Consider the following 25,236-nt stretch of genomic DNA (forward strand, 5'->3'; position numbering starts at 1 on the left):
CAGCAGTGTTTTGGCTATACTGAACAATGCTTGTACAATGCCAAGGCTTTCTCTCCCCCACACTCTGCAAGAAGACTTGGAGTGTGCAGGAACCTGGAAGGTGCCACAGGTGGGCAGCTGGCCTGTCCCTGTCCCTCACACTGTGTGTTCAGCAATAAAAACTGAAGAAAAAGAAAAAGGGGTGTTTTTCAGCTTGCAATGTACCTCTTGCTTGTAGATTGGCAGGGTGCCAGGCTGCTTGTGGGAGGTGGGGAGCACTCAGCCTTCTCCATCTTCCTTAAGTCCATCAGTAGTACCTGAGGCTGCCAATGAGTAAAGCAAAGCAAAATTCTTGAACTCAGTGAAGATCCAGACCTCCCTCACTTTGGTCTTATGGGATGCTACAGACAGGAGGTGACAAACCACCATGCTGTGGTGTTTTCAATCAAGAAACATGGTGCTTCAAGGACTTTTCCCCTTTCAGGAAGCAGTTGACCTCTAGTTGGGGTGAAAACCAGCAGATTTACCCATGCAAATTTACTATTTGTTGTTGAAAACCTAAGGAATTGAGTTGTTATTTCAAGGCACTGTTCTGGGAACGTTAAATGTTTTCAGTGCCATTTTTCTCAGGAATTCTCCAAGTTTACTACTTTGCATGAATTTTCATAGGAATTTCAATGTCTTGTCTTCAAGGCCCAGACTGAATTCAAGCTCTTTCAAGTCCTCTGTGCCCTCTTGCCTTCCCACTACAGTTATGGTGCCATTTCTGAACTTGTGAGGCAGACAGCTGGGATGTTAGTTCTTGTCTGAACTGTTAATAAAGGATTCACAGAGTATCTTACATCATGGTCATAAAGTATTGATTTGATGGTGTTGTTTCCAGTAGCAGAATAGGCCAACCTTGGCCTTTTGGTGCTTGGCCAACCCTGTGTCTCCAGTACCAAGATAATCTCTTTTTCTTCACTAATTCTTGGGAAGCCCAGTGGAGCTCTGTCTGTCTCACAATTAGCACACTGTGGATCTCTGTCATTAACACCTCTGGATAATTTGGTGCTCTGGCTGTTGTTTCAGTGTGGGTCAAAGGTTTCCAGCCACACAGGAGGGAGTGGTGTACACAGAGGTGGAAACACCATGAGCTGTGTAGTGCAGTGTGACACAACAAGCATTTGAGTAGTGCAGGAAATCTGAGCTGGAGAGGCACTGTTAAATCCTTTGCTTTGTACACTCATTCCAGACCAAGGGTTTCTGATGCTCTCTTAAGTAACAAACATTAAAAGAAACAATTGAGGGATAAAGCAGTTCAAGGGTAGTGAGACACCTGAGGGGTTACAGACTGTAGGATGGAGGGTGCTCTGTCTTTGGGGTTGTACTACAGGCAGAGTAGCTCAGTCCTGCTGGACTGAATTGAGACAGAGCTGTCCTGAAGCAACAGGACAAAGAAATCATGTTTCATGTTCTTATAAGGGTTCAGCTACTTCTGCCTCAAGATAATATCTTATGCTTTGCTAAGGAGGTTTGTTGCCAAATGCTGTAATCTTTATGTTGTTGTTTGTTTTGATATGTGAAGGGGTGAGAGCTGTGTGATTTCTTTCTTCTAGGAGATGCATCCACAAGTCCATCATTACCAAGAGCAACAGCAAGCAAAGAGCTAGATGAGCAGGCAAGAAAAAACATGCCTGGGAAGAACAGGGGTAAGAGGAAAGCAGATACCTCCTCCTCCCAGGACAGTGAACTGGAGGTAAGTAGTAATCTTGTTTTATACAGGTAATGTTGCAGAACAGTGTAGTGGTAAAAATCCTCTTTCATTCTGTCTCTAGTGGTAGTGTGGCATTTACCACTTCTCTGGGCAACCTGGGCCAGTGTTTTGCCATCCTCATTGCAAAAAATTTCTTCTTTACATTTATTCTGGATCTCCCCTCTTTCAGTTTACCATTACCCCTTATGCTATTTCTGTGGGCCCTGCTGAAAAATGTCTCCATCCTTCATACAAGCTCCTTTCATATACTGAAAAAACACAAGTTCTTCCCAGAATCTTCTTCTCTTCAGGCTTAACAACTGCAACTCATTCAGCCTTTCCTCACAGGAGAGCTGTTCCATCCCTCTGATCATTTTTGTGGCCCTCCTCTGGACCCACTCCAACAGGTCTGTGTCCTTCTGGTGCTGAGAGAATATCTGGGAAGTTCCCATGACCTGTGTTACCTCAGAACTGTCCCAAATGAGTTCTTCAGTGGTCCTTAACAATCATCACTTAAACATTTGTCAGAATCTTTGTGGTGTCAATGAAGGAGACACCTGGGTCTGTACCACAGCCTCCTGCTCAGGGCCTGTGCCCAGCATTAGAACCATGGCTTTGTCTGGCTGAGTCTTGAGAACCTCCAAGGTTGGAGACCCTGTACCTGTCCAGTCATCTGTCCCAGGACTGCAACATCTATCTGGGAAAGGAGGTTTTGTGTCTCCAACTGGGATCTCACAAGCTGCAAATTTACCCTTCTTTTTCCATGGCCATTTTCCTCCTGCCAATATTGAGAAGACTTTGTCTCCATCATCTGTGAGGTTCCCTTCAACGATTTGTGGTCAGCTTTAGGTCACCCTTAGTCTCCTCTTTGCTGACAGAAACCACCACAGCTCCCACAGCCTCTCCACAGATATCTTGGCAGCTTTTTGCTGGCAACTCTCTGGTTTCCTCACACACCTCTGGAACTGGGGATGCAAACTAGGGTGACCTCCCCAGTGCCAGGCAGGGTGAGACAGCATCTTCCTTCTCTCAGCTGGGCACTGACAGAAGGCAGTGTTCTCCAGCACAGTTTACCTCACCCACAGAGACCATTTCTGTCTCATGCTGTGTGTGGTGTCCACCCTCCAGTTCCTTCCAGCCTGGACCAGTGTGAGGGGATATTCTACCACACATGCAGCATCTGCAGTTGTTGAGCTTCTTGTAGTCCTGTTGGCCAAGTTCTCAAGCTTAGCAAAGTCTTTCTGTACTGAAACCCTGCTGTTCCTTGTGGTGCCCAGTCCCCCTTATTTATCAAAATAAAGGTGTCTCTGATAAACACCAAGGTCATTTATTGGTGCTCTCCAGATCACAAATTTCTACAGCACTCACAAAATTCATTAGCACTCCAAGTTTTTGCTTTTAGAGTTACAAAAGCAAAAGAAGTTTGGCCAAGAGAGCCTTGCTCTGAGCATATAGTTGCACTGTAGCAGGCTATAAACTCCACAGCACTAAACTGAAAGAGTTTAATTAATATTGTGTTCAGTGTTGAAGATGAATACTCCTGTTCATTTGTGTTAAAAACACAGTACAACTAGCCACAAAACTAACCCTAAAACTTGCTACTTTATTGTAGCTCAGTGTTGGAATACCTCAGCTCTAACCTGCTTTTGTTCTCTACTCAGCGAGTGTTTCTCTGGGACCTGGATGAGACCATCATAATCTTCCATTCACTTCTCACAGGGTCTTATGCTCAAAAATATGGCAAGGTAAGATGGTCTTTTCTGTGGAATTAAAATTGTGTCCATCATGTGGAATTAAATGTTTATCTTTGGAAAAGGAATAGGAAATTATATGTTGTCTTAAATGTGTAAAGTGATACTTTTAACCTGGTGGGAGTTTGGGGTGTGAAAGAGGATGAATTTTGGCTTTATACAGAGGTAGGATACAGTCAGCACAAAACTTCCCTTCTAACAATAGAAGTCTTAAAATATCAAGCTTTTTATCATCATCACTGGGAGTTATGGAGATCATAACACATAGTGAAGGAGGTATTTTATCTCCTTCAAAATATATTGAAGACTTATGAATGTTTTGTGTTGCCTCTGAAAATGTGTCAGTCTATGCAGCACTAAAATCTTATATTTTGGGTCAATAGATTACCAGCATGTGAATTTAGTAATTTTCTTTTTAATCAAGTTGTTTAAAATATTTGGGTAGTTCTCAGCATTGAATGCAGATAGAATTAAATCAAGCTTGAAATACAGTGGCACCTCTTTCAATGCAACTGGTGAAAGATTTATCACAATTTACTTCTATCCATAAGCACAGTGAATTTACATTTTATCTCTTTGTTTTGCCAGGACCCAACACTAGTGATTGGCTCAGGTCTGTCAATGGAGGAGATGATTTTTGAAGTAGCTGATACTCACTTGTTTTTCAATGACTTGGAGGTACATGACAAATGTTTCTGAAAGGCAAAACTCCTGGTTGGAATTTCACTGCACTGTTTGTGAGGGCTGTTGTGCTTCAGAGCTGATTAATGCTGAAACTTAGCAGTCTGACAAAACTGAAGTGGTTGCTCAGTTTTGAGGGTGCTTTTTTTTTCTGAGAGAGGCATTCTGCAGACTCCTAGTGCCATGAGCAATCTGAGCTCTCTGATGGGTTTCTACTTGACCCTGTATGAATAAAAAGAGTGATTTCTGCTCCATCTTGTATTTGTGACCTGGACTGGTAAGCACTGATGCATTTCCCTGACTGTCAGGCCTCAAGGGGCTTTGACTAAGCCAAGGATGGAGTACAGCTCCTGCATCTCAGGGCTCATGCTGTCAGTGATAGTGTTTACCACTGTGTTAATGAAATATAAAATCAGTACTTGATCTCATAATGTGGTTTGGGGGTATTTTTTACTTTGTTTTGGTTTTGTAAAATGGCAAAAGGGTTTCAAATTAGAAGTGAGTTTTGAGTCCAACCTCTTCAGTGGGTGTTGAAGTTCCTTTTTCACAGACAACTCAAAATGCTGTAGACAAATGCTTTTTTTAGACTCTTTTGGTACTTAAATTCCATTCTTGGCAAGCCTGTAGGTGCTGAGAAGTAAGACCTAGTCCTGGAAGACAAAGCTATTGGAAGCTTTGTACAGGTTTGTGGAGGCAGTGTGGCATGTTCTGTTGCTGTAGGGAAAAGTGAGGAGATTGTTTAATATCACACTTTGTTTAACCTGCACATTTCAGTATGACTGCAGTGTGACTTTTTCTTTTTTTTTTTTTTTTAACAGGAATGTGACCAGGTACACATAGAAGATGTGGCATCTGATGACAATGGCCAAGATTTAAGGTGTTGTACTGATGAATTCATCAAATGTGTAGCTGGTATAATTTGGTTTTTGTGTGAACTTTGAACCCAAATGGGTTTATGGCAAGGAGGTCAGCATTGTGCAGGGGATTGTCATGGTTTGGACAGTGGCTGGGCAGTGACAAATGCTCTCTGGTACTCCCACTTCTCTCCCAGAGGGAAGAAGGGAATAAGGGAGAAAGACTTTAGAGTTGAAAAACCCTGAGTAAGTAGAAGGTGACCTGTGCTGGTAAATGCTGCCCTTCCCTGGGGAGGAAATGGGGAAGAGCAGCAGTGGCAGGAACCAGGCAGCAGCAGGAAGGCCTTAACCCCTCTAGCACACCAGCCAGGAAAAATCCCACAGAGGGCTCTCTTGGGAGCCATTTTATACTGAGTACCATGGAAAGCAATACTGTGAGGGAATACTGGAAGGAATACTGGGATTGGTTCATTTAGGTCCCAACCTCCCATAGGCTCAGCTGCTCCTCATTATGGGACAACATCCTATAACCTCCTGGCACCTCCTGGCACTTGCTGGTGCTGTCCCTGGGAGGGTTTTTCTATCCTGGTCCTCTCAAAACAGGACAGGATGAAACACTGTTTGTTTGCTGGGTGCTATTTCTCTGAAACATTTAAGACCTTTTAGAGTTGTAATGTGAATTATATTGTCCACCACTGCGTGTTGCCTGTGTGCTGAATGACATGTTATGAATGGACAACCAACAGTCCAAGCTTCACAGTCTTGACCTTTGGAAGTCTTCCTGTGGTTGACATCCCCCTGTGAGCTGGTTGTGTACACACTATCAGATGGGGTGAGGGTAGGTTTTCTGCTGCACTAATGAGAGGAGCTGGCTCAAGAAAAGGTTTGAGAAGTGCTTACCTGTCATGGAGAATGAAATACAGGATAAATGGTGAAGGAGGACCTGCTTTGTGCAGTCACAGTCTGGTAAAGCAGCTCATGTCCTTCTGGAGCTGCAGCTGTGAAGATGCAGATGTTATGTTTGGAAAATACTGTGCTGGGGTTTATCACTGCAGAAGGAGAAGTGGGGAGGTTGCTCTGTGCCACAGAGGAGTGAGCAGTCCAAGAGCAAAGGAAGGTTTTGCAGTGAAGGGTGTGAAAGAAGAGTACAGTACATTTCAGTACAGCATTTCAGAGCATGCAGCAGATGTAGTTGGGTGTCAGAGTATGTTTTGGCTGTAGCAGCAGTCTCTGCTGTTGGGGTGCAGTGGTGGTTGTGCAGAATCCCTCTCTGAGGTGCTCTCCCAGCTGCTGCCAGAGCTCAAGTCTGCAGCCCCACCAGAAAAGCTGCAGTGGTTCTGCTGCTGTGGCACACTTAACAGATCTGCTTTTCTGAAACAGCAACTACAATTTCTTCACGGATGGCTTCAGTGGGTCTGGCACTAATGCAAACCACAGCTCCTCAGTTGGTGTCCAGGGGGGAGTGGACTGGATGAGAAAGCTGGCGTTCCGGTACCGCAGGGTACGAGAGACCTACGACAAATACAAAACTAATGTTGGAGGTGAGTGTTCACCCACACCACTGTCACACCAAACAGAGTTTGTGGTGCAAGGCTCTCTCCTTCCTCAGAGTTTTTGCTTTCTTAAATCTTAGGATGTGGAAAGTAACCATTCCCCTAGTGCTAACTGGGATCAAATCTCCATGGAGTCTTCCAAAACTGAATGGCCACCAGAGCAGTCTGTGAGTGAACATGTGGCTACAGGAGGTCAGTTACTCCTGTATCCAAGAGAATCACAGAATTCTGTTCTTGGTTGGAAAAGACCTTCAAGATCAGAGAGTCCAATTATTAACCTAACACTGAGAAGTCCTTAACTAAGCCATATCACTAAGTACTATGTCTGTAGGACTCTTAAATACCTCCAGGGATGGTGACTGCACCTGGGCAGCCTGTTCCAGTGTCTGATAACCCCTTCAGTGAAGAAATTCTATCTAATCCAATCTCAACCTCCCCTGGTGAAACTTGAAGCCATTACCTCTTGTCCTATGGCTTGAAACTTCACTGAACAGAACAATCCCCACCTCTTTACAACCTCCTTTCAGGTAGCTGCAGAGAGTGGTAAGGTCTCCTCAGCCTCCTCCAGCCTAAACATCCCCAGCTCCCTCAGCCACTCCTCCAAGGTTTATGCTCCAAACCCTTCCCTTTGGACACACCTCAGTGCCCTTCCTGTGGTGAGGGCCCAGAGCTGCACCCATCACTTGAGGTGCAGCCTCACCAGTGCTGAGTACAGGGGTGAGATCACCCTGGTCCTGCTGGCCACACTGCTCCTGATGCTGGCCAGGATGGAGTTGGCCACCTGGGCACACTGATCATGTTCAGCTGTCAATCAGTACTCCCAGGTCCCTCTCTGCTGGGCAGCTCTCCAGACACTCCTCCCCAAGCCTGTGGTGCTGCTGAGACCCAAGTCCAGGACCCAACATTTGGCCTTAATGAAACTGACACTGTTGGCCTTGGCCCATCCATCAGGCCTGTCCAGATCCCTCTGCAGAGCCTCCTTACCCTCAGGCAGAGCAACACTTCCACCCAGCTTAGAGTTGTCTGCAAGTTTACTAAGTGTACACTCCATCCCTTCATCCAGATCATTGATAAAGATGTTAAAGAGGAACAGCCCCAGTATTGAGCCACTTGTGAGTGGCCACCAACTGGATTTAACTCCATGGACCACAACTCTTTGGGCTTGGCCATCCAACCAGTCTTTAACCCAGCAAGTCATGTGTCCATCCAAGCCATGGGCAGCCAGTTTCTCTAGCAGAATGAAGTGATGCTGTGGTTGTGTAAAGTCAAGATAGACAACATCCACCAGCCTTTCCTTCATGCAATGTGTCACCTTTTCATGGGAGGAGATCAGCTTTGTCAAAACCTGCCTTTCATAAAACTATGGGCCTGATTATCCTGCATGTATAATAGTGCCCAGGATGATCTGCTCCATCAGCTTCCCCAGGACTGAAGTCAAGCTGAGGGACCTGTGATTTCCCAAATCATCCTTCCACCCCTTCTTATCTCTGGGTGTCACACTGACTGCCAATCAGTTGGTACCTCCCCAGTCAGCCAGGACTGCTGATCAGTGATGGAAAGTGGCTTGGTGGGCACCCCCTCAGCCCCATAGACCTGTGTGGTGCAGCAAATCACTGCCCTGGATTTTGGGGGTGTCATTCTGCTCCCTGTCTCCTAGTTTGAGGGGCCAGGTTCCCTCCCTGATGTATTACCAAAGACTGAGGCAAAGGTGGTGTTAAGCACATCAGCCTTTTCCTCATCCCTCCTTACCATGGTTCCTCCTGCCTCTAAGAGGGGTGTAGGCTCTCCCTGCTCTTTCTTTTGCTAGTGATGTATTTGTAGAAATCTTTCTTGTCTTTTATGTCAGAAGCCTGATTAATTTCTACCTGGGCTTTGGACCTAATTTTCTCCCTGCATTGTCTCACAACATCTTTGTAGTTGTTGTGAGTGGCCAAACTCTTCTTCCAAAAACCATAAACTCTTCTTTCTTCCCCTCAGTTGAAATAGAAAAGTTTCAGGAAGTCAGAGAGGGGGATTGTGCAAGTTCCTTCCCCTGCTGTCTGTGGCTTCAGACACCTGCTTTTGTGAGTGCTTTGTACAAGAGAAATGCTCTTTATTGCATATATCCTGAGAAATGGCTTGAAATAGTTAAAGTATTACCCAGTTCCCTGCACACCAGTGGGTGTCTGGGCTCATCTGTGTCACTGGGAGCTGCTTTCTCCTATTTCCCCAACACAGTCTCAGCTTTCAGATACCTTCAGTTCTGTGTTATTTATTGCAGAACAGGCAGCTGTTAAGTTGAGTGATGGCTTGCTCTGTGCTAGACTTGCCAGCTCAGCTGGGAAAACGTGTTCCTTGCCTTCCAGGCCTCCTTAGCCCACAGAAGAGGGAGGAGCTGCAGCGACTGAGGACTGATATAGAAGTGCTAACAGATTCCTGGCTGGAAACTGCATTGAAATCCCTGCTACTCATACAGTCCAGGTATGGAAACTGGAAATGTGTCTACTTCTTTCTCAGACTTTCTCTCACTTAGATTTGCATGCAGTTCTGCACTGCAGCTGTGTCCATATGGAATATTTCTGCTGTCTGTCACAGCAGCAGTCACTGCTGGGAGCTTTGTCACTGCTTTGTCCCTGAGAGCCAAGTGCAGGAACTCCCCTCTTTGGGATGTTTCTGCTACAACAGCTGTCATTAGGAAGTTGCCCACAATAGGACTGTGCTCATAAAATTGCATTTCTGCTGGAGAATCTCTGTCCAAAACAAAAAGCAAACAAACAAAAGCCTCAAATCAAAATTTTGGCCTAAAAAGCCTCTACAAAGTAAGACAGAAAAGCAGATGACACTTTGGAAAGCTGAGCAAGCTGCCCAGAGCAGCCCTCAGCATCACTGGCTGCAGACATGCCTTAACAAGTGTTTTTCTTCTTCTAGAAAAAACTGTGTGAACATCCTGATCACAACCACTCAACTGGTGCCAGCTCTTGCCAAAGTTCTCCTGTATGGATTGGGCGAGGTGTTCCCCATTGAAAATATTTATAGTGCTACCAAAATAGGTAAGAAGTCATGCTGAGGACTTGGCACTGAGGTGGCTGCTCTGGGTTAGCTGTAATTTTTACACAGAAAACACAATTTTTGCAGCTGAGCAGCTGCTGTGGTCCATCTGGCTCTGTAATAGCAGTGGCTTCTGTCCTCACATGGTGAACTGGACATTATCTTCTTCCCAGTAAGACAAAAAAATGTTCCTGTACTGGGGAGAAGGGACCTGTTCAGGCTTCTATTACTCTCTGCCCAAGGCTCATTATAGTGGAATTGTCTCCTGTCAGGTAAAGAGAGCTGTTTTGAGAGGATTGTGGCACGATTTGGGAAGAAAGTCACCTATGTGGTGATTGGAGATGGGCGTGATGAAGAGGTTGCAGCTAAGCAGGTGGGTGTCTGACTCTTCTGTGGGTTGATACAAATGGAAGTTACTTCAGGAGTCTTTTTCTGCATACTTTTTCCAGGGCTGAACTCTTCAGACCAGGGCTGCCAGGGGGAAAGTTTGCCTTTGATGCAAGAGATCTTTCACTGGGTTAAACAGAGGTTTTCTCTTGGGGGTTTAAAGTTTCTGTTTTACTGTTGTTTCAGATTGTGTGTGATCTTGTCCCTGTAAAACAGTATCTTGGTGTAGCATGTCTTGATCATAGCTTGCAGCTATCATGAGATTTCTCATAAGCTCAGGTGGGGTCAGGGCTTGTTTGCCAGCAGACAGATCAATACCCAGCATTAGTCTGAATTAGTCTGAATTACACTGAAGGAGCAAACAGTTTGATTGGGAGAGGCCTGAACAGGCTGTTCAGAAATGCTCATTAAAGGCAGCAAAGTGCACAGATTACTGTCAGGACACCTGCAGTCCTCACACTGCCTGCCAGGTGCCAGAGTTCCCATTTCCTCAGGTTCCCTGGGAGCCCTGGGGGGGCTTTCCTGGGTGGAGCAGCAGCTCACAGCCAAAAGTGAGGGTGCAAAGCAGCCAGCAGTCATCAACCATCAGAAACACGTGCAGCTAAACAGGCTTCAGGTGCCAGTGTGCACAGGTCCTTCCTGAAGATGACTTGCTGAGGTAGTGCTGTATTGCACAGCCCTGCAGATGCACCTTGGCTGAGTCCACCTGGCTGTAAAATCCCAGCCCTAAGCCTGTCCTCTCTCTGTTGCAGCACAACATGCCTTTCTGGAGGATCACAAATCATGCAGACCTCGTGTCCCTTCACCAAGCCCTTGAGTTAGACTTCCTGTAAGAAGCTGAAGCAGAGGTGGTGTGACTGCAGCCTCCTGCAAGCCCTCTCCATTGCTGGGGCAGCAGAAATCTCAGACTTTTGGGGACTCACTTTTCAGCTTGATGAAGAAAACATGCCTAATGCAAACTGTACAGTAGAACATGGCTCCAGGTCATTTCCTCAGGAGCACAGGCCCTGCCAGCTACAAAGGTGTCCTATAAAGGAGCATTAGACTCAGCAGAGCTGGAGCTTGTCTGAAGAAACTTACAGGCACCAGCTGAATTCCTCTAGCAGGCAGTCTCCAGAAGGAGGGGGTGATACAACAGCAGGAGTGGTTGTAGGAGCTTTCTCCTTTCTATTCAGCTTAGTTGTAGAATCTATGTAAACACAAATCCTTATTTTTGTAGAAAAATACTGGCAAAGCTGGACCTCCCTTGTCTCTCAAAGCCAAAAAGTTACGTTGGTTTTTTTTCATAGGAAATATTAATGAAAGTGTCAAAAATACCTCTATTGCTGTGAAATGTGTCCTCTCCCCTTCCCTGGGTGTTCAAAGCAGTTAATTTATTGCAGTTTCCTTGTATTATTTCCTCAACATGAGATTGGTGGAAAATAGAAAAAGATGGAAATATTTCTGGGATATATGGTTCCTTGGAAAGTGTTGGTGTTCTGAATTGATCCTGGTGGATTGTAGTCAATGTGTGCACAAGCCCTGTTAACAGTAGGAGATCCCTGGATTCCAGCTATCCATGACCCAAACCATAGATCCCACAGATTTTACCTCTAAAGGAAAACAGAACTTTAGATAGAGCACAATGCCACTGCAGACTGCTCAGATGAGAACAGGGTCCTCACCTGGACTAGGAATAATTTGAGAGAACTAAAAGCTCATGAATGTTACATAAAAGGTATGGTTATCAACCTTCACCTTGGATTTTGGGACTCCATTTGTGAGACTAAGTTCCTTTTAGTAGAATCAGAGTCATTTTTCTTGTATTCTTTGCATTAGCCTGACTGCATAGTTTGACCCAAAACCCTTGTTAAGAGGGGCTTCATTTTCTAAGGCACTGTGACTTGGCAGTGTGGAGCACACTGGCCTTGGGGGTGATGGTTAAACTGGTGTTAATGGTACCATCTCAGCAAGGAAGGGTGGAATCAGTGACCTGCAGTACCATCAGCCAGGAATACCCAGTAGGGCACTGGGATTGTGCCAGGTCAGGCTCAGTGGGATCTGCCTCCTCCCTGTGCCCCAGTGACACCAGATCAGCAGCTGCCTGGTGCTTCCTGCACAGAGGATGGAAATCTGTGCCCCAGCATGGGCAGCTGCACCCAAACCCCTCTGGATCTCTCACCCTGCTGGGATCCACAGGGTCTGAAAGCAAGCTGCTTCAGGGAGGATGCTGACCCACACGGGCTGCAGAATGTGTTTGCTGCTTAATTTTCATGGCATTAATTACTGAGGAATAATTTCCATCAGTGCTGGGGAGCTGCTGAGCCAGCTTAGCACGTGCTCTGCTGTGCCCTGAGAGTGTCTCTGTCCCTGGGCCACATTGGAGGAGGTGCCTAGAACCAAGGGCTTTGGATCCCCAGAGCTAAGGAACTGGACACGGAGCACTCTGTTTCACGTGTTCCTAGCTGCAGTTTTGGCTTTAAAAAAAAAACAAACCAAAAAAAAAAAAAAAAAAAAAAACAAACAAGAAGAAAAACATACCAACAAAAAACCCCCCAAAACATTAAAATCAGAGGAATTTCTCTTCCTTCAGAGGAATTCCTCTCCCTTCAAGGTGGCCACAGAAGTCAGGAGTGGTTTGCTTTCTATCCAGGTCCTTCCTCGGTGTTGGCTTTGTGCTCTGATCTCAGGTGGATGCTCTGGGTCTTTCCCCAGGAGCTCTGTGTTTGAGGAGCACACTGGCTGTGGAGAAGCTGCTGCCTGTGAGCAACGTGGCCTCACATCCTCTTAGAAACACCTGAGGAGCCCATTGCTGCTCAGAGGAGGGGTTGTCTTTGGGCTGCACTGACAGCTGCTGCTCTGCTCCCAGCTGCTGGCCCAGCAGAGCCCCAGGCACAGGATGGGCTGTGCTGTGTGGTTTGAAGAGAAGCAGGAGCCCAGGGGCTGTTCTCCCCTCTGCCATGTGCAGAGCTCAGGTGCATTACCAGGTGTTCCCACGCAGCTAGGACAGCCCATGAAGGTGTGGGATGGTTTCACAGCAGTGTGGGCCCCGTGCAGGGCAGGCAGAGACACTACAGAGCTACAGCTCCATTACTGCTGGGTCCATGAAGAGCCCAGTTGGTCTGGGGTGCCTGGAAAGGGTCATTACTGGGTCAGCTGGAGCAGATCTGGTAGGAAGTCACCCGTGCTGAGAAGCAGCCCCATTCCTCCCAGGGTCTGAAACGTTACCAGAAGATTAGGACATAGCTGTAGTTGCAGAAGAGTCTGTGGTGGATCCTGAATCTCTCTGCAGGTCCCCAGTCCATTAAAAGCTCTCCTGTCAGTGGGCTCAGGAGGTGTCCCAGCCTGGAGCCCATGTTGTTCTCTTGACTGGCTGAATTTTGGGATTAAAATCTGTGCCTTAACTTCCCACCATCCGGGATGGCTGAGCAGCCCTTTGCTTCACTAACATCCCAAGCACCTTGGAGGAGAGCTGAGCTGGCCCGTGGGGCAGCTGGGGTGTGTTTTGCCCAGGCCCTTGCAGGGAGTGCTGGACCCAAGGTACCAAGCAGCCTGGCAGCTGGCTGGCTTTGCTTTGTGTGTGTTTACTTCAAAATGTTCTAAGGAAATGTTAAAATGTCTGGAAAATTTTAGCTGAATGTGGAACTCTTGCAGCCAGTGGCATTTCATACTGATATTTATACAATGTCGCCTTGAATGTGTGTAAAGTACTTTTATAACAGGAGGTTGATGGTACATTTCTGTGTTTGTTTAATAAAGGTTGACCTGGCTATTTTATTTTTTTCCTCTACTGGCTGAATTTAAACTCTTTCCTGTCCCACGTGGAAGGAACAGCATCTCTATCCAAGTATTGATTTGTTTCTGTCTCTGTGCTCTCCCATTACCCCCAGACCTGGCTGTAGCTGAACTGGTGACAAACCTGCTGCCTGCAGGACATCCAGCCCTGCCCTGGGCTGGTGCTGAGCCTGCCTGGGTGCTCTCTGCCTCCCCTCCAGCTTTGCTGCAGCCACAGAGGCTTTAAACCCCTGCCTAATGTCTCATGTTTGCTGCCTCCAGGATCCCTGGGGGAATGTCTGGGGTGGCAGTGGTGGAAAAGCATCAGGACCCCTCAGCAGCAGGAGCAGAGGGAGCCCCCAGCACTGCTGCTGCTGCAGAGCCTTTGCCTGTTCGTGGTCTGTGTAATGGGAACTGAGTTATGAACTGGAAAAAAAAAATAAAATAAAGGCTTTATTTTCTATAGTCTCTGCTTCAGCCTGTTCTCTGACACGCTTGCAGTCAGTCCCTGTCCCTGGAGGGCCCGGGACATAATTCAGGGTGACAGTGCTGCCAGTTCCCATGCCAGAGACCCCGTTCCCATGGAGTGTCCCCTGGGAGCCAGCAGTGGAGCTGCCAGTGCCTGGGTGCTGCTGTGGTCCCCGGGCAGGCACTGGGTGCTGGGCCAGGCTCACACAAACTGTGCCCTTCCTTGGGGACAAGGAACAAGGAACCCTCCCCCCTGCTGCTGCTCTGCCTGGGGTGCATCATGTCGGGCCAGCTGTGAAACCATCCTGTCAGCTACTCCAGCTGCATCCCCCTGCCCTCCCCACATCTGGGTTCCCCTCTCCTGCTGGTGGGGTGGGCAGGGAGTGAGGGGAGAGGGCCAGGAGCCAGCCCTGTGGGCAGCCAGGACCTTCTGTGTTTGGGGCTGAGACCCAAGCACCGAGGCAGGGGCAGCCCTGGCTGGGACATGGCCCAGGGGGGCCCAGCTGAGCCCTTCCCTGACCACAGCAACACCACAAGTGGCTGAGAAAGCAGGGGCCAACTCCAGCTGTGTGCTGGCTTCAGGAGCAGCACCTGAGTGGGGGTGAGGATGCCAGCATATGGACCCTGACATGTCCATCACAAGCCAGAAGCACTGAGCCACACTGTGACTGTACACCAGGACACAGCCACGGGAGAACAGGGGTCCCACAGCACTACTGAACCCTGTCAGTCCCACCCCACAAAAAGCATTTGCTGCTTGAAGGAGAAAAGGGACACTCAGGGCCAGCAGCAAAGGGGTGACCTGACCTCCCCAGGCCCTGAGCCAAGCTTCAAGCATGACACCAGCTCTGCTCCCCCCCTCAGCCTGGAGCAGGATGGGAAAGGCAGGAAGGGTCCTGGCAAGTGTAAAAAAAACACAGAACCAATGGTTCTGTCCATGGAGAATCCACACTACAATGTGCTTCCCCATTCCTGAAGGAGGGGAGCACTACCTCAAGGCAAGGGCACAGCAACCCATACACCCACACCCTACACTGTCACACAACACCCTCTCAGGGTACAGACACCTCACCACACCAGGCAGCTGCTCCCCCCAGCACGGGGCAGTCCTGGCCTCCTTTCCCCTCCCTCCCTGCTCATGGTGATAATGGGTGATCTTTGACCACAACAGCAAAACAGGAGAAGGAGGAAAAGCCTGGCTGGAACTACCAAGACCAGATAGGGCAATGAGGGAGCAATATCTCCAGCCCCAGCACCAACCTCCCTAAGCAGCAGCAGCAGGCACAGAAGAGGTATCAAGAGAACAAACCTTTAAGAGTTGGGTTTTTTTTTGGGTGTTTGTTTTGAAAAATATAGTAATAAATAACTAGAAAAGCTGACAAGACACTGCAGCCACAATGTGCTGGACCCTCCCTCCTTGGCCTGAACACCATGGCTCTTCCTGAGGGCACAGCAGTGGGAGCTGTGGGGTGGCCCATGAGACTCAGCACTTGCACCTCTCCCCTCATCTCTGCCAGGTCCCTCCTGCTGCCCAAAACAACAGCCTGAAGGAGCAGAACAGGAGGATAACAAACAAAACCAATCTACCTATCAGTGTGCCAAGCCACTGTGGAGGAGCTGCCTCAGACAGCAGACTCAGCAGCAGCAGCAGCCCCGTTCAGAGAGCGGAGGCCCCGGGGCCGGGCGATGGGGAAGTGGATCTGGGCCATTCCCTGCATCCTCCTGTTCAGGAGCCCCGGCCCCTCAGTCCTGCCCTCAGCATCCACCTCGTCACAGCCACCCTCTTGCTGTGCCCACACATTCGGGTGCAGCCACTGGTAATAGGTGACTCTCAGCACCAGTCCCAGGAGGTAGCAGGGCAATGCAGCAGAGACCACGGGGACAAGGTAGGAGTGTTCATCAGAGGGAGCACAGCCCCAGAGCCAGGCCAGGACCAGCAGCGTGCTGTCCACCAGGATGAAGCTGTGATAGATGATGCTGCGGGACAGCGTTCTCCCCTCTGCCACGTTGAACCAGCTGAAGTAGAGGATCACAGCCACCATGGCCCGGTAGAGCTGCTCAGGGCCTGGTGACTCCATGAAATCCGTGCCCTGCAGGCTGACCCAGAGGAACATGGCCAGCCACACGAGTGGGAAGTGGACAGCCACACCATAGGGCCAGAGCAGGGCAAAGAGAGCAACGGCGAGGACGCGGGGGCAGACGAGGAAAAGGTTCCACAGGAAGTAGACAACAGAAGAGCCCCAGCTCAGCTGGTATTTGTCCTGCAAGAAGGAGCGCAGGGACTGGTGGTAATCCAGCAGAGACCAAGTCACACAGAGGAATGCAGTGCAGATCCCCAGTCCTGCAAATAAGCAGTGGAGATGCTGAGGACAGAGGGTGGGGGCCCAGTCCAGCTCAAACCTTCCCCTGCCTGACATTCCCCCAGGTAACAAAGCAGATGCAGGGGTTAAAGCCTCAGCACCTGCTCCTCTTCCTCAGCCTCCTGCCCCCCCAAGGAGGATGCTGGTGCCCAGCCCTGCCCAGCAGATGGGGAAGAAGCACCAGGACCAAGCAGCTCTGCAGAGCTGACTTGCTGGCCAGAGAATCCCCCCATCCCGCACTAACTGGAGATGAGTGCTGGTTCCACTCAACCAGAACACGGTTGGGCTCCCAGATTCACTACAGTAACACTTAACACCCACACTGTGACCAGCACCAAAGCACATCCTTGGTGACCTGAGCTCCACACAGAGCACATCCACAGCAGAACACGGCTGCTCCCCAGCAGGATCCTGATTTCTCTTCTGACCCTCAGACTCTCCTGGGGCATGTAGGGGAGTAACCAGAGAGGTCCTCATGCTTCAACCCCCCCACCCCAAGCCCAGCACAGTCCCCTGGGGCAACCAAGTGCAGGACAGTTCTCCCTCCTGTATGTCACATCAAGGGAAGGAGTTATGGGGAAGAATGACATTGGAAAACTTCAATCAAGGAGAGACAAGTGTCCTGCTGCCCCCAGACAGCCCATCTGGTCTGACCTACCCAAGCCAGCTCTGACCTCAGGCCTGCAGCCCACTCCCCTGGCCCTAGACCCCTCACCTTGGGAGGTGTCTGCCTTGTTTGTCTGCAGGATGACATAGAGCAGCAGCGTGAGCTGTGGGGTGTTCTCCAGGAAGGTCTCGAAGAGGCGGAGCATGCTGATGTCGTGGGAGAGAAAGGCCATGCGGCTCCGCTCCTCCTCCTCCTCTCTCTTTGCCCAGCACACCTCCCAGCCCATCTTCAAAGCGTGAAGGCACCTGCGCAGGGACCGCACAGGTGGTGAGGGGCTGCTGGGTGCCGATGCACCCCTCACCTCACACCCCTCACTCCACACCTGAAAATGCTCCAATTCCTGGTCACGCCCCGCCCTGACCCTTCCCACGCCAAACACCACAGCAGCCACAGGACACCCCCAACCCCGGCGAGAAGCTCAAGCGTGAAACGGAGCGGGGCCCCGGGCTGCCGCAGCCGCGTTACTTCCTCTGGGGGGAGCGGAGGCCGCAGCCGCTTCCCGGAACGGCCCAGGAGAGGTTCTGGGGCGGTCACCATCGCCCCTGCCCCGCCTGGAAAACTCCAGCTGCAACTCCAGCCACCGGGACCTCCCCACAGCTCTGCCCGGGAACCCCTCGGACATCCGACACCGGGGTGGGGGGTGCAGAGCCGCCAGGACGCCCAAGGGGTTCCCCGGATACCGGGGGTCGAGCGCCGTCCCCGCTCAGACAGGACGGGGGGAGGGTCCGGAAGGGCCGGGGGAGCCGCATGAGATTCCTGGGGGGGTCACAGCGAAGGGCCCCGTACCTGAAAAGGAATCCGAGCTGGAGGAAGTGGAGGGCGGCGAGCAGCCATGGGGGCACCTCGGGGCGCAGGGCGGGCGGGTCGGACCGGAGCCAGATCCAGCTGCAGGCCTGGGTAGCGACCGAGGCAGCGGCCAGCAGCGCCAGCACCAGCACGGCCCAGGCGGGATGCCCGCCCCGCGCGTACCCCGCAGCCACCCACCCGTCGGCGAACACGTCCAGGGCCGCCGCACCCGCTCCCGCCGCCGCCAGCACCAGCTGCAGCGGACCGAACCGCGGCGGGCCGGCCCGGGGAGACATGAGAGGGGCCGGTACCGCCCGCTCCGGCACAGAGACCGCCCCGTTCCCGGGCAGCACCCGCCCTGACTCTGAGGTCAGTCCCAGCCCCTCCCCGCAGAGCTGGAAGGGGTAAAGCAACCGTGCGGGGTCTGCGGGAAAGATCCCGGGGAAGGAAGAAACAGTGGATGCGAGTTAACAGAGCACAGAAGGGAATAACAGCTCTTTATGCTCAGCAATTTGGGGAAAAAAAATAAATAAAATTTTTTAAAAACATTAACAGTCAAGCTTCTTACACTGGAGCCTCCTCTTGGGCACTGACACGTGCAAGCCATGGCCCAAAATTGTTGAAGTTTATGTTTTCAAAGGAAGAACTAAACCCACCTGTGTCTGCTTGTAAGCCAAAGACAAGGCTGCTGCTGTGCAAGGCCACCAAGACCTTATGGGTCACTGGTTCTGTGTTTTTTCCAGCAGAGAAGTGTGTGCCATGAGGAGCCCAGCTGGCAGCACACTCCTCGGGAACACAGAGCAGCTCACAGCTCTTATCTGTAAACTGAAGTCCACAGGGAGACTACCCAAGGAGTGACAGTGGCAGGGTGATACAAGTCAGTCTGGAAAAAAAAAAACCCACCTCTGCAGCAATCACTGCCCTCTCCCCATACATTAAACTTTTCTACATTTCAAATCAATGTCACCATTTTTTAGTAAAAGCCACTGAATTTGTCTTGGTTTCCAAGTAAGTTCTCAGTGCCAAAAACATTCAGAACTGCTGACTGATGAGCACCATGAACTTGTGCTCTCTCTCTTGCTCTGTCATTACAGCACTTGTTGGGGACTGAAAAGTCCAAAGAGCAAGCAGAAAAACAAAAGCCTGATGCTGGTGATGGCAGAGGCAGTGCTGCTGGGTTTTACACACTCTCTGTATTTTGTAAAATCAACTTCCCTAATGGCACAGAGGTGATCAAGGCGACAGGCCCCCTGGCAGGGGCTGAGGTCATATCTGACAGAGTTAAACTCATAGTACTGCTGCAGGTAGTGTGGATCCTTTGATATCCTCTCCAGCACCATCTGCATGGAGCCAGCAGAGCCACTGGGGACTTGGAAGGCTTCTGTCAGCCTGTACTCTTCCTCCCATACTGGGAACTCTTCCTCCTCTGTTGAGGCCATCATGTTGGCACGAGTTAGGTTCAAGTAGTAAGTCACCATATCCTGCCAGGAGAGAAAAACAGGACAAGGACAAATCAGGAAAGGATCACAGTCCTGAGCAAAATGTTTGGCAAGGATGCAACTGGGCCCTTCTCCCAGGCACTGGTGTGCAGCACCAGGCACCCACACTGACTGCACAGGAGGCTGAGCTGCCTCCCAAGAGGTGCTTCCCACTGAGATGTGAGTGAACCTGGGGACAGACACCTCTGGTGAGAGCCTCCAGGGCTGACCACACGAGCATCCACTGTCATGAAGGAGGGATGGATTTTCTCTGCTTGATCTCCACACATGAAGAATTTTTAACCTGGCAGGCATCAAGGACAGTTATTTACTCTCAATACTGTCCACTGGCAGAAGCAAGAGTTGGTGGTACCCACTGTGTGAAGTTATTTTCTCAACTGTGAAGAAATTAAAGAATAAATTTTTTCACAACTTCTGTTCTCAGTGTCTTGCCCTTTTTCTCTGCTTCACTAGTTCCCCAGCCTTCCACAGTGTATTTCAGCATTCATTCCTCAAGCTATAAACATGTAAACAGAGCATCCACAGAGCTGCCTTATCCATTGCAAAGAAAGGCACAAAACCCCAAATAAGTGACAGATGAAACCAGAGGGTTTCCTACAATCTCCTACAATTCATCTAAATTCAGGTTCATTAGAAATTAATCAATTTACCAAGGAGTGGGGGACCCAAATAATTATCTAGAAAGTTAAGATGTTTTGGAGTGGGGTTTGACAAACCTGTCAGTCCCCAGAGAAGTCCTGCAATCCATGTTACCTGGGTAGTAAGGGAGGTGAAAGGAAAGTCCTGCACTGCCCTGGGGAACTCAGCTCAGCAGGCAGCCTGGGCCAGCTGACTCCACTTGCTTTGCCTTTACCCACAGGTGCCCTCACTAAATCTTTGTGCCAACCACGAGGCCAAAATATCTTGGTTGAGGTCCTCTCCTACACAGCCACTTGGCTCTTGTAGTCCTGCCTCTAAAGCCACATTTTAAAATACTCTTCTAGAAATGCAGTATACAGCACATGAAGATCCCCTACCAGCACCTGAAGGGTGTCTGGATCATAGTGGAACACCCGAATCCCAGGGTTGTTGGCTCCATTGTTCACTCCAGGCAATGCTGTTTTCCAGGGAGTCACTCCAGGGGCCAAGAACATGACACTGATTGGAGAACCTTTAACAGAAAAGCAAAACAACCCATGAATGGGAGGCCCTGGCTTGTATTACAACCTGTCTGTGTCACAGGAACTGATCACACTGCAGCTGTGTCACCAGCCCTAGTTACCACAGCACAGACATGAAGATCAGCACCAGGGACCAACCATGGGACTGGTGCTGCTGAGGACAGGCTTTCCATTGCTGTCAGAGTGCAAGAGGACCACACTCAGCAAAGGAGACCCAGAACACTACCTGTAACCCTGATGCAAAGATTTGTACCCCCTCCCTCATGTCTCAGCTGATGTTCAAAACCCATCAGCAGAGAGCAGGCAAGAAGCTGCAAGGCACTGAGAGGAAACAACAAAATTTGAGGGTAAACAGGAAGGAGGGCTGAGCAGAGATCAGAATCCCTGTTGACCAAAGCACCTCACAAGCCTGTTCTGGTTTCTCAGCTGCATTCAGCTAACAGCCCCTGAAGCTCTTACTGACAGTGTTTTTCTGGAGGTTGGCAGAACTACCATGCAAGTGCTTCTTGGGTAGCCACAACCAGTACCTGTGTCACTGTAAAACATTCGAAAGCTGTCTGTGTGATGGTGCCCAAAGAACTGGGCAGCAATCACTCTGTGGTGCTTCTGCACAATTTTCAAGTATTGTTCATTGAAGTCCCTCCGGAACCAGGCCTTGCCTCTTTTCTTCTCAAAGAAGCCAGGAGGGACGTGACCCACAATGTAGACCTAAAAAAGGGAAGAGCTGCAGGAATGCCAAGCCCATGCTCCCCACAGAGCACTGGCTTGCTGTGTCTTGCAGGAATCCCAGCAGAAAACTGCAAGAAGAACAAGAAGAGCTTCCAGGCTGGGAGAAGCCTTCTACAAAGTTTATTCATTTCATTTAATACCATTTCATCTGTTCTAGAGGCATTGCTCAGTGTTTCTTCCAGCCACTGGAACTGCCCTCCAGGGTCTTCCTCACCAGCTGTCTCATCATTCTGGTCATAGTACAAATTGGTGTTGAGGACAACCACTCTCCCCCTTGTACTTGTGCTGGGCAGCTTCTCACTGTAGAAAGCTCCTGAAAAATGCAACCAGGAGGAAAGAGCTGGAGGTCTGGTTGTTGTGAGCCCAGACCTTTTGTTTTCATGTCTCTCAGCTCTCTTTTGTGACAGGCACACCAGAGTCACTGTCTGGATCAGGTGCCAGCAGCACCCTAGCCAGTGCAGGATGGGATTTGGAGTCACTTTTCCCCAATGTCCTGCTTGTGCTACTCCAGGTGAGGGGAGATCCTGCACAGGGAGTGCATAGCACCAGGAGCTGGGTAGCACTGAGCAGCCCTAGAAAGCCACAGTGCTGGCTTACACCAGAAGCTTTCTTACAAGCTCTTTTTTACCAAAGCTCACCACTCTGAAGTCTCTGCAAGGACACTTTCCAGTAACACAAGGAAAGCAGGAGAGTATAAAGCACAAAGAGATGCAGGAGAACCCAGTGCCAGAAATCAGCATTACATGGGACACTTTCTCTGCACATACTCTACAAACACAGTTGCTCTGAGCACAGAAGCAGGTAAAATTATTTGTGGTATTCTCCTGATCACTCTCATGTCCCCAGAGTGCTGCCAACATGAGCAGTGGTGCCACACCTGCTCTGAACAGAGGAATGGAAGCTTCATCCAGCCAGGGCCGCCACAGCTCAGCTGTTTGGTTGTAGATCCTGTGCTCCTTCCCTGGAAACTGATTCTTGGGGTGGAAGTCATGATTGCCCATTGCTGCATAGACTTTAGTATCTGGAGACAAAGAACAGAAGGCACAGTGGAATACAGGCTTGCTTCAGAGTTCCTAAGCACCCAGAGGCACCCACAGCCTTGGAACAACCATCATGGTTTGACAGAAGTGGATCCCCCACACCAGAGCCCTGGGGGTGCAGTGAGCAGGGGCACAACACAGCCAAGACAGCAGGGTGCTCCTTGGGAGAGGCCACAGCTTCACAGCTGAATCCCTGAGCTCCCACATCAGTGATGCCTCTGCCACCCCTCCTGACATGAGTTAAGTGTGAAAAAATCCTGCAGCCTTTTCTGTCTTAATGACTAATTACAGAAATGTTTATTTCCCTCTCTTCTGAGTTCACCACAAGCAATGAGTGAGCACCAGACACCTCAGTTCAGACACACCTCATGCCACACAACAACCAGAAAGAGGACAAACAAGTCCTGGTGATTACTGCTCCTCTCTGCCTTTCCCTTTCCCCATTCTGCTATTTCTCCATCCTGCTAAGCTTTCCCCATGAGACTCCATACGTCTCTCTCATTCTTATCCTCTCAAATCCTACCTGGAAATGCCTCTTTTATCAGAGAAGTCAGATTTCCTATTATGTGCAAAACCTTTTCTTCTCCAAGCTTCTCATTGGGGACATGAGGAGTATCATCTCTAGAAAAATAAAAGCAGCACAGTCACTGTGACTAACAGGGCATATGCTTAAAGCAGCAAGCAAAGTAGAGAAACTTGCTTGCTTCTTGTGTGTCCTAGAAAATAAAGTTCAAGGTTTTTGGGGCAGGAGCCAGTGCTGTGTTGAGTGGCCAAGGCACTGAAGGAATTTCAAGGAGTTGCTCAAATGAAAATGGGATCCAGTTTATTCTACACTGAAAAACAGACACACAAGCATATCAAGTTGAGGCTTATTCTGCCTCAGGAGACACTAAAGCTGACTGGAAATATTGGAAAGAACAGCATTCTGCAATCTCAGATCAACATCTGATCAGCAACAGGGAAGCAAAGCTGTTTGCACAGCTGTTTGAACAGCAAGATAAGAACTTGTTAAAATGAAGCAAAAGAAATGCTTGCAGTAAGGCAACGATCACTGAAGATCAGTGATCTGCCTCCAAAAGTGCAGCAGACACACACATCCACGTTTTCACTAGCATGCTGATGGCATTTGTAGATGATGCTGGATTGCCAATAAGCCCATCTAAGATGAAGATCAAAATTCAGAATTATGTCAAAGAACCAGGGGAAACGATATGACAGAAAAAGAAAAAACAACATAAAGCCATAAGATCAGTAACTACTTCTAAGCAGGAAGGACAATTATCTGCAGAGAGAGAAAATGAAAACATGGGTCAGACAACAGCACTGCTAGAACTGGAGGTTACAGCAGATTACAGGTTGATCTTGCACTGTTAGAAGAAGATGTTACAAGAGGACATAGCAATGCAAAATGAAGTTTTACTGTCTGCAAGAGCCATCTCTGGAGACCAGACTAGAAGAAAACATGCTCCATTTGGGGGTATCCTTTATACTTCTAAAAAAACCCAGACCCTTTTGGAGATGAGTCTTCCAGGTGTCTCTTTACATTCTGAAGAAGTGCCATAAGTCTGTTCTGCAATCCTCTCCCCCCACTGTCTCTATCAGGCAGGACTTGGTGCACCAACAGAAGGAGCACATCCCATTCCTCCCAGCATTTCAGATATTCAAGAATATGTGTGAAGTCAGACAGGGCCAGCCACTATTAAAAAGATAACTAGGAGGGGTGAATTGTGATCCTTTCCTTACCATTTCTCACTTCTGGGGTTTGCTGGGAACTTCTTACTGGTGCCAAGGCCCTGTCACAGGTATAGTCTCCCCCAGTCTCCATTTTGCATTATAAGGTGCATCTATATCTCATCTCTACAGAACAGTTGCCACATAAAGAGCCCTGGGTCCCTCACAAGCTCCTTATGCCTTGGTCTCTGGTTGCCCCTTCTCCCCTCAGAGCAGGCAGGACTGGATAACACGACCCCCGAGACCCCCCTGCCCACTCCTGCAGTTATTTGCTGTTCTCCTCTCTGAAGGGGCAGACACCGTCCCTCAGCTCCCAGGACTGCAGCGGCAGCCAAGCTGATGAAATCCCTGTCAGGGTGCGGGTTCAGAGCCCGATCTGGCAGCAGATCCCCTCCCGTGGGACCCCGGCCCCTCCTCACCCGGTCCAGAGAATGAAGTCGGGCCGGGGCAGGCGGCTCCTCATGGCGCGGGTGGCTGAGGCGAGGAGGCGCCAGGGCGCGTCGCAGAGGTAACTGCCCCAGGGCCCGGCGGGGGGCCCGGCCCGGGAGCCGCCCGAGGGACACGGCTGCCCGGTGACCGCCGCCGCCTCGTAGTCGGGGTCCCAATGGAGGTCGGTGACGTGCCAGAAGCGCCCTGCACCCGCGGGAGAGGCCAGGGCTGAGCGAGGCGAGGGGCGAGGGGCGCGGAGCTGACACCGGGCACGGCCCGGGGCACCTGCCCGCCCCGCCCCGCCCCGCCCCGCCTGCCCTTACCTGACAGAGCCACAGCCAGCGGGCAGAGCAGGAGCAGGAGGAGCGCCACGGGATGCATCTCTGACAGGGGTTACCGTGCCGTGCCGTGCCGTGCCGTGCCGTGCCGTGCCGTGCCGTGCCGTGCCGTGCCGAGCCGTGCCGAGCCGTGCCGTGGCGTGCCGTGCTCTGCTTTGTTGGGCCAGGTCGGGGCGTACTCGGCCGGACCGCGTTGAGCGGTGCCACGCCCCCGCCCGTCCCCGCCCCCGTCCCCGCCCCCGTCCCCGCCCCCGTCCCCGCCCCCGCCCCCGTCCCCGCCCCCGTCCCCGCCCCCGCCCCCGCCCCCGC

The 25,236-nt window shown here is 50.2% G+C and overlaps 3 protein-coding genes across 6 annotated transcripts in view; 1 reads left to right on the top strand and 2 right to left on the bottom strand.

The window, feature by feature from the left end:
- EYA3 (EYA transcriptional coactivator and phosphatase 3) overlaps positions 1-14,185 on the top strand; it is a 44,441-nt gene extending 30,256 nt beyond the window's left edge. For all 3 annotated transcript variants that reach the window (XM_071768001.1, XM_071768003.1, XM_071768002.1), the window contains 9 exons: positions 1,578-1,717; positions 3,376-3,459; positions 4,054-4,143; positions 4,965-5,023; positions 6,381-6,541; positions 8,899-9,013; positions 9,461-9,582; positions 9,853-9,953; positions 10,720-14,185. In XM_071768001.1, coding sequence (XP_071624102.1) covers positions 1,578-1,717; positions 3,376-3,459; positions 4,054-4,143; positions 4,965-5,023; positions 6,381-6,541; positions 8,899-9,013; positions 9,461-9,582; positions 9,853-9,953; positions 10,720-10,800 — 953 coding nt within the window. In that variant the 3' untranslated portion in view covers positions 10,801-14,185. The remainder of the gene's footprint in view (positions 1-1,577; positions 1,718-3,375; positions 3,460-4,053; positions 4,144-4,964; positions 5,024-6,380; positions 6,542-8,898; positions 9,014-9,460; positions 9,583-9,852; positions 9,954-10,719) is intronic.
- Positions 14,186-15,754: 1,569 nt separating this feature from the next.
- Positions 15,755-18,396, bottom strand: XKR8 (XK related 8). Its single transcript, XM_071768006.1, has 3 exons — positions 18,002-18,396; positions 17,264-17,460; positions 15,755-16,529 (listed from the first exon to the last, which is right to left on the bottom strand). Exons 1-3 carry the CDS (start codon positions 18,295-18,297, stop codon positions 15,811-15,813), a joined length of 1,212 nt encoding a protein of 403 aa, XP_071624107.1. The 5' UTR covers positions 18,298-18,396; the 3' UTR covers positions 15,755-15,810.
- Positions 18,397-18,958: 562 nt separating this feature from the next.
- On the bottom strand, positions 18,959-25,132 carry SMPDL3B (sphingomyelin phosphodiesterase acid like 3B). Of its 2 annotated transcripts, none has more exons than XM_071767808.1 (8): positions 24,913-25,132; positions 24,580-24,793; positions 22,953-23,050; positions 22,267-22,410; positions 21,530-21,702; positions 21,188-21,368; positions 20,517-20,650; positions 18,959-19,482 (listed from the first exon to the last, which is right to left on the bottom strand). In XM_071767808.1, the coding sequence occupies exons 1-8, from the start codon at positions 24,968-24,970 to the stop codon at positions 19,090-19,092; spliced, it is 1,395 nt and encodes a 464-aa protein (XP_071623909.1). In that variant the 5' UTR covers positions 24,971-25,132; the 3' UTR covers positions 18,959-19,089. The 2 variants fall into 2 exon arrangements, with proteins under 2 accessions (XP_071623909.1, XP_071623908.1); XM_071767807.1 differs by having other exon boundaries at positions 24,580-24,797; positions 24,911-25,132.
- Positions 25,133-25,236: the final 104 nt, after the last annotated feature.

This window comes from Heliangelus exortis, chromosome 24, assembly GCF_036169615.1.
Source record: "Heliangelus exortis chromosome 24, bHelExo1.hap1, whole genome shotgun sequence".
Classification (NCBI taxonomy): Eukaryota; Metazoa; Chordata; class Aves; order Apodiformes; family Trochilidae; genus Heliangelus; species Heliangelus exortis.

Coding starts and splice junctions, on each gene's coding strand:
- XKR8 (XM_071768006.1), bottom strand. CDS start 18,297: ATGTCTCCCCGGGCCGGCCCGCCGCGGTTCGGTCCGCTGCAGCTGGTG. Junction 17,461..18,001: donor CAGCTCGGATTCCTTTTCAG/GTACGGGGCCCT, acceptor GTCCCTGCGCAG/GTGCCTTCACGCTTTGAAGA. Junction 16,530..17,263: donor CAAGGCAGACACCTCCCAAG/GTGAGGGGTCTA, acceptor GCTTATTTGCAG/GACTGGGGATCTGCACTGCA.
- SMPDL3B (XM_071767807.1), bottom strand. CDS start 24,970: ATGCATCCCGTGGCGCTCCTCCTGCTCCTGCTCTGCCCGCTGGCTGTG. Junction 23,051..24,579: donor GACTTCATTCTCTGGACCGG/GTGAGGAGGGGC, acceptor TTATTTTTCTAG/AGATGATACTCCTCATGTCC. Junction 19,483..20,516: donor CAGACACCCTTCAGGTGCTG/GTAGGGGATCTT, acceptor CTCTCCTGGCAG/GATATGGTGACTTACTACTT.